Source organism: Gracilinanus agilis, chromosome 1 (genome assembly GCF_016433145.1).
Source record: "Gracilinanus agilis isolate LMUSP501 chromosome 1, AgileGrace, whole genome shotgun sequence".
In the NCBI taxonomy this organism is placed as follows: Eukaryota; Metazoa; Chordata; class Mammalia; order Didelphimorphia; family Didelphidae; genus Gracilinanus; species Gracilinanus agilis.
The window spans coordinates 578,848,491-578,855,730 of NC_058130.1; the positions used below are offsets into that span (position 1 = coordinate 578,848,491).

At 33.7% G+C, this 7,240-nt stretch overlaps 1 protein-coding gene across 1 annotated transcript in view; it reads right to left on the minus strand.

Annotated features, from left to right (window-relative positions):
* The window catches only part of FBXO15 (F-box protein 15), a 69,809-nt gene extending 64,865 nt beyond the window's left edge, over nt 1–4,944 (minus strand). The window contains exons 1-2 of the mRNA XM_044667146.1: nt 4,883–4,944; nt 4,577–4,681 (exon numbers count right to left, since the gene is read on the minus strand). Coding sequence (XP_044523081.1) covers nt 4,577–4,665 — 89 coding nt within the window. The 5' untranslated portion in view covers nt 4,666–4,681; nt 4,883–4,944. The remainder of the gene's footprint in view (nt 1–4,576; nt 4,682–4,882) is intronic.
* Between the last annotated feature and the right edge of the window lie 2,296 nt (nt 4,945–7,240).

Sequence of the window (7,240 nt, forward strand, 5' to 3'; positions counted from 1 at the left end):
TTTTCAAGACAGAGTGACACCCCCCAGAGACCAAATGACATGCCCTGTCCCCCCAGAGACAGAGTGCTGCCCACCCACCCACCCAGGGGAGAGAGGAAGTGCTCTCATTGGGCTACTGGGCAGGAGGAGCAAGTGATGAGAGAAATGTCCTCAGCGCAGGTGAAAAGGGGAAGGGGAGTGAACTGAGCCCTCTACTCCCTTCCAGCTCTGCCACCCAGTAGCCGCCCACTTTAACCCTTATGCACTCCCATTGGACCACTAAGCAGAGAAGTGGGTGATATGAAAAAATGTCATTAGGCATGATGGAGAGGGGGACAGGAGCAACTCCACCCAAGTCCCTTTGACTTGCTAGTAATGAACTTTGCCAGGGGGAGAGGGAGAACACTTGTGCCCACAGAGAGTGCTCTGCATGCCATCTGTAGCACCTGTGCCAAAGGTTCTTCATCACTGCCCTAGGTCCTTTAAAATTCTGTGGGTACTGTTATTCCTTCCTGCTAGGTACAATTTAATTCCTAATAACTAACTAATATCATCTTACTCATAACAGTACCAGTATAGCACTGTCCCTCAATCCTTGTCCCACATTCTTTTCTAATTTATCTTGTATGTTTTGATTTATATGTGTTCTTCACATTAAAGATATATATTTCTTAAGAATAGGATCTGATTTTTAGTTTTTCTTTGTATCCTCAGTACTTAGTATACTACCTAGAACAGATAAGTATTTGATAAATTGATGTTATTTCCCAAATGCTTTTCATCCTGATATTTCCTGAACATAAATCATTCCAAAGATTGCTCATATATCCATGGTGGGTATGTCCATTTCCATTTGGTTCAGACACAATTCTGATACTTTGGAAATTATGGTGCTCTATATATTGAAGCACCAACAGAAGAGTACAGTTAAAAAGTTAGGGTTTCACACCTGGAAGTATCTTGAGATTAATGATGGTGCTACAGTAATTCTCATATGCAATTGTACCCACTTGATTTCTCTTATTCAATCTTTGTTCAAGCTTACTGTTGATTTGCAGTCATTATCTAACAGAAGGGAAGGGATAGAATAAGCATTTATATTAGTGCTACCACATGCTATGCTAATAAGCATTTTACAAATCTTATCTCTTTTAATCAATTCTATCAAAGACAGATGTATCTGTAAACAAACTCAGGATTTCCTATTGTAAAAGTGAAATTTGGGAAATGCCATCTAAAAGTATATATATTTTCTATGGACACGTGGAAATTATCAAACTACATTTCCCGTGGTCCCGTGGTCCAACGGGTTTCCGTTTTCGGTTCTTTGGGCGTGGGGAGGCCTACGTCTCCACACAGAAGAAATCTCCTGGGTTGGGGGGAGTGGCCTCTTGGCTAGCAGGCTTGGGGAGAGATGAGAGGTAACAAAATGGAGGCGGCGGGTTTGAATTCTTACAAGCATGTGGTCTAATAACTTTATCTATCAGCATGGCTTTAATTAAAATACTAATTTATATTATTATTTCAGTCATAATTATTTTTTATCCTTATACTATCCACTTGCAAAGGTTTTTTTTCTCCTTTCGTGGGTGGGTGGGTCAACTCATTTGAATGTGTGTAAATTTCACCAAAGAGGCCTACTGTACTTATATGGCTTTATACATTTTGGTGGCATTATTTTCAATCAATTGTTATATTCCTTTCATTCAGATGTCATATAAATTCATCCTCAATGCTTTTTATAATGGTGTCACATGTAACAAAAATTTATTCTTTGTATAATTTGGTCTGGTCCAACACTTCTTAATAACTTTATCCTTTTAAGTGTCATTTCTACTGCTCTTCAAATAACATATTGGGTTTCAAATCCCCCTATGGTAATTCCATTGCTAAGTCACTATAGAAATGCTGACAAATCTCATGTTCCATCTGTTTGTTCTCTCTCCAAGCCTACTCTGAAAATGTTCTTCAGATACTCTGACTTAGGAGTATCTAACACCAAACTTCCAGCAAATTTATTTCCTTTCCACTACTTTTCCTTATTCTGTGAGCTATTACTCACAATCTAGCATTCCATATTTTCCATAATATTTTATAAATGACTTCATACTATAAACTTGTTTTGCTTTTGGCTAATATGTCTCTGCTTGGTAAAATAAAGCGTTTGCTGGCTGCAGCAGCTCATGGCTTCTTTCAGGATCCTAATGCAACCTGCTGTCTTCCAGTTTTGTTTACAGCAAGAATGCTTATAGATGTAACTCAATTTTTTCCACTAGTATGCCAACTAATTTGTTGATGTTCTATTAAAAGAACTAACAATTAATTAAATGTTTATAGTTTTTATAATGAGTTGTTCTTAGTGTTCTCTCTTCTCCCTTTTATGCCATAGCAGAAAAGGCCTGAACTGGAGTGATGATCATTTTTCTTCATTCCCTAACTTGTCATGGCTAATTTCAAAACCTAGTGGTACATTAATGGCAAGTATCTCCAAAATGAACTAGGCTGGTATTGAAACAAAAGACTGAAAGCTTTTACATTTTAGTATAACATTGTTGTTGTTGCTCCTCAGGCATATCCAACTCTTCATGACTCCATCTGGAGTTTTCTTAACAAAGATACTACAGTGGTTTGCCATTTCCTTCTCTAGCTCATTTGACAGATGAAGAAACAAAGGAAAAAACAGCATTAAGTGACTTACCCAGAGGCACATAGCTAGTGTCTGAGGCTAGATTTGAATTTGGGTTTTCCTAACTCCAGGCTGAGCACTCTATGTACTCAGCCACTTAGCTGCCCTTAGTTAGTATAACCTACAAGACTTTAAATTCCACATATGACTTCAAAATTTCAAGATCATCTCCCTACCACAAAGAAGCCCCAAGGAGGTCTCTATGGGAAATATTGAATACATTTACTTTTCTTTTTAAATCAATATGATTCAAAGAAGCTTGGAAATTAATCTAAAACAAAGAAAACACTTCAAAAAGAAAGCAAGTAGAATTACTTGGAACCATCATTAAATGTTTCAAACTACAATTCAGTAAAAACCCTTATGTAACACATTTTATAAAATAGACATCATTAATTTTATTTAAAAGATTTTAATATATTTATAAGGTAAACAACTGACCACAAATTTAAAGGTAAGCAAGCTTAGAACCACAAAGATTAGAGCAAAGAGAGATTCAATTAGCACAGAAGGCAATAATAATACCAAAAAGTGCCCACTACTTTGTTATGTTTTCCCTAGTTGTCAAAACCAGCAGTAAATATGGAAGCAGAGAAGGAATCGAGCATGAAATTTCATAACAGACAATAATTCTACCAACTACATGTCAATTCCAAATAAAACTAAGAAATAAATATTCACAAAATATTACTAAGTCTCCAAAGGGCTGCTTCTAATTGCCTTCCATGAAGTTTCTGAAGTGTATTCACTGAGGCAGCTAGTTGGTACAGCAGAAAGATGCTGGGCATATGTCAGGAAGCACTAGTTTAAATATAGTTTCATATGCTTTGCTAAATGTGTGACCCTGAGCAAATCACTATCCTCTGTTTTCCTTAGTTGCCTTAACTATAAAGTGAGAATAATGTCAGAACCTACTTCCCATGGTTGCTATGATATCAAATGAGAAAATATTTGTAAAGTGCTTAACACAGTGCATAGCACATAGTGGATGCTTAATAAATATTTATTTCCTTCCCTTCTCTTTTACTCAATACTACTTATCATCAATGATATGTTATGCTCTTATTAAAATTATTTCACCTGGTGGGATAAAAGAGAAATGGAAGGAAAAAGTTACGGTTTTTACAGAAGTTTAAAGAATGCAATAAGCTAAATCTATTTCTTAACCAAGAAAGCAAAGCTTACAAGTTCAACTTTATTTTTTAAATACTTATTGAAAAATCAAAATACAGAAATATCCTCCCCCTCCTCTGCTAACTTGTATTATTGCACACTATTAAAAACTAGCATTAAAAATTATTTCTTCTTAATTTCTCAGTAAAATTTGTTATACATGCATATATACATATATACTAGAATACAAATGTGAGATCTTGGTATCTACCCTGGTATCCAATTATTTTTCAAATTCATATTAGATAATTATATGCTTCTTCCTAACATCTCAAAGAATATTTTATACAATCACAAAATAAAAGCTCCTGTAAAAGGTTAAACTTGCTGTTGAAGCCCATATTCTAAAGGAAAGATGATCTTCCAAACTACCTAACATCAAATAATTCAGAAGAATACTCTGCTTTCAAAGCAAAAATTCTGCTTTCTCCCTTTTCCACTAGACTCTACTCAGAGGAGATAATAAATGTTTTTAAAAAAATTTTAATGACAGGAAAATTACATTTACTTGCTACTTTTAGAGGTATAGTTTCAGAAAACTAGTTAAATGATGACAGGATGATGACTCACATCAACCCCTCTGTACTGTACATTCATCCCACATCCCTCCTTCTATTTTTAAAGAGCTCAAAACCAAAATAGCAACTTGATATATACAGTATCATAACCCTCCCCCAACATCTTCTTCCCTCCTAAAAGGAATGACAATCAAAATGACAGACTACTTCTGTTACTTACCCTTCTATATGCATAGAAAGTTTAGAGAATGTCTTCGCACAGTGTCTTTCACACATGGTAGATTGCTCTGAAGGTTTAGGATTAAGCATGACATCTGATCCCTTACTGAAAATAATCAGGAAGAAATTAAAGTTATACAATTACTGAATGATATAAATTTCAGATGCAAACAATAAATAAAGGTAATACATGAATTTTAGTATAAAAAAATATTCCAACAGAAGTAAGAATCCATGGCACCAAAATTGATCATTGGGGTGACATTGGGACAAGTTAAATCACCTTTCTGAGCTCAAGTATCCTCACCTGTAAAACAGAAGCAATCATACCTGAAATACCTGCATCAGGATTGAGAGAAGAATCAAATAAGATATTGAACTATACATGAAGATCTTAGTAACTGTAAAGTACTATGTAAGTAAAAGGTCCTATAAATTTTAACTTGAAGGACTCAAACTATGAATGTCACTCATCAGATAACTATATTGTAGCTAAGAAGCCTATGAAATATTGTTTTCCAAGATGAATAAATAACAAACTAAAATCTATTCTTACATTTCTGTTCTCATCCTGAAAGATTAACAGCTACTTATTCAAAGTTCTTAATACAACAAACAGGTATTTTTCAGTTTTTAAAATGCCTTGAGGGAAAAAAAGCAAAATAACTCACTTAGTTGTTTAAAAAAAAAAAACTGCCAGAGGATGACTAACAATCCTAGCAATTTGCTATCATCAAGGAAAGTATTCTGGATTTGGAATAAGATTAACCTAATATGAAATGACATGGTATATAACAGTTAGGATATAAGATCTTTGAAGGAATGGAAGCATTTATTTTTGTCTTTATATTCCCAGTATTTAAGCATAGGACCTGGTATTCAGTGATATAAAATACTTGTTGAATGGCTAATATGGAAACATGTTGAGTGTGATTTCACATGTAGAATTGAAATATTGCCTTCTCAAGGGCTATATGAGGGGCAGGAATAAGAAATGGAATTTGTAACTCAAATTCTTGAAAAAATGTAGTTGGGAAATATTTTACAAAATAAATAAAAATATATTTTAAAATATTTGTTGATTGAGTCAAGAGAGGTCTGGGTTTAAATTCCTACTCTAATGTTCACTAAGATATTATAGAGAGCTGAATCACTCTTTTTCATTGTAAGATGCAATTGATGATATAGGATCACTTTCCTACTTGGAGTTATGGTGAGGAAAGCAATTTGTAAACCTTCAAGAACTATTTTGTTAACTATAAAAATAAAGCATGAAATTGGAATTGTGTCAATAAGATCTGCTGTTAATCTCTTATAGACACTGACTAGTTCCAAATTTAGCCATAACAACGATATGTCTAATTTTAATAGCATGTGATGGGAAAAAAACGCAGGAGGCTTATTTTTTTCCCACTTTTTTCACTCTGAAGGAATCTCACAGAAAAATGCAACTCTAGACCTCTAATTTACAATTTCAACAAAGAATTCCTGAAATTCACTAGAATATCCCCTTGTACATACATATTTTTACATAATTACTATTTCTTTTATAAAAGAAATGGCTTATTTACAATAAATAGTGAATAAAAGGCCTAAAAAATACTAAGTATTCCCAAAATGGAACTAAAATGGATAGGAGTCATCTATGTATGATAACATTCCCAAACACCGGTGGCCTACAAAAAAAAGGATAGAAAAGCTTAATAAGAAATAAATATTCATACTCCTTTTGTACTAACATTTCAAATTTGGTAATATTTCCCATATGAAATTCTTTCAGAGTTTTTATGAAGTGCCTTCCTCACAACAGCCATATGAGTAAAGTAGTACAGGTTTCATCTTCATCATCAATTTAAAATTATGAAATGGAGACTTCCTTCATGCTTACTGGCAAGTAAAGAGCAGAAATGGGACTCAAATCCCAGTTCTCTCAAAATACAATGATCTTTTTACACAAAACTGAGTTTTAGAGCTAAAATAAAAATACAGATCATCTTGTCTAGCCCCTTCATAAAAAAAAAGGATGGGGGTCAAGAAAAATCTTTAGACAAAGAAAAGTTAACTAGCAGCAAAGCCAGTACAAGAATCAGTGTCTCTTGGTTCCCAAATTCTTCCCTGTATATTATCCTTTCTTAACTGTTGAGCACTATTAAAAAACACACATCTTTCACTTCACAAAATTTATTAACTATATATTTTAAGAACCATCCAATTAACAAAAGAGCAAGTTCTTTGTCTTCTAAATGTGTGTCCATTACAGACCTTGCTTGCATTAGGTAAGATGTAAGCACGACTCCTGGACAGCATATTTTCTATCCAAAATGAAAATTTTAGTTGAAAGGAAAAATATGTCACTTTATGTTGTGAAGTGATGATGCCCTTTGAGCTATCACTTGTCAACAAGCACTATACAGAAGAAAAGAAAACTGGTTCTGGATCCTGGTCTTTAAAATATACTTTACCAAAATGAACTACAATAAGAAAAAAAAATTTTTGAAAATTTTTCTATTATATTTCTTCTTCTACATTTCTAAAATTTTAGACATTTTGAAATTTATGGATTCTCATAAGCCTACCCTTTATTTAAAAAGAATAGTTTTCCTATTTTGTTTTCAGATGCTAAAAAATAACCAACTGCCTGGACAACAATCAACAAAAAGTTTCT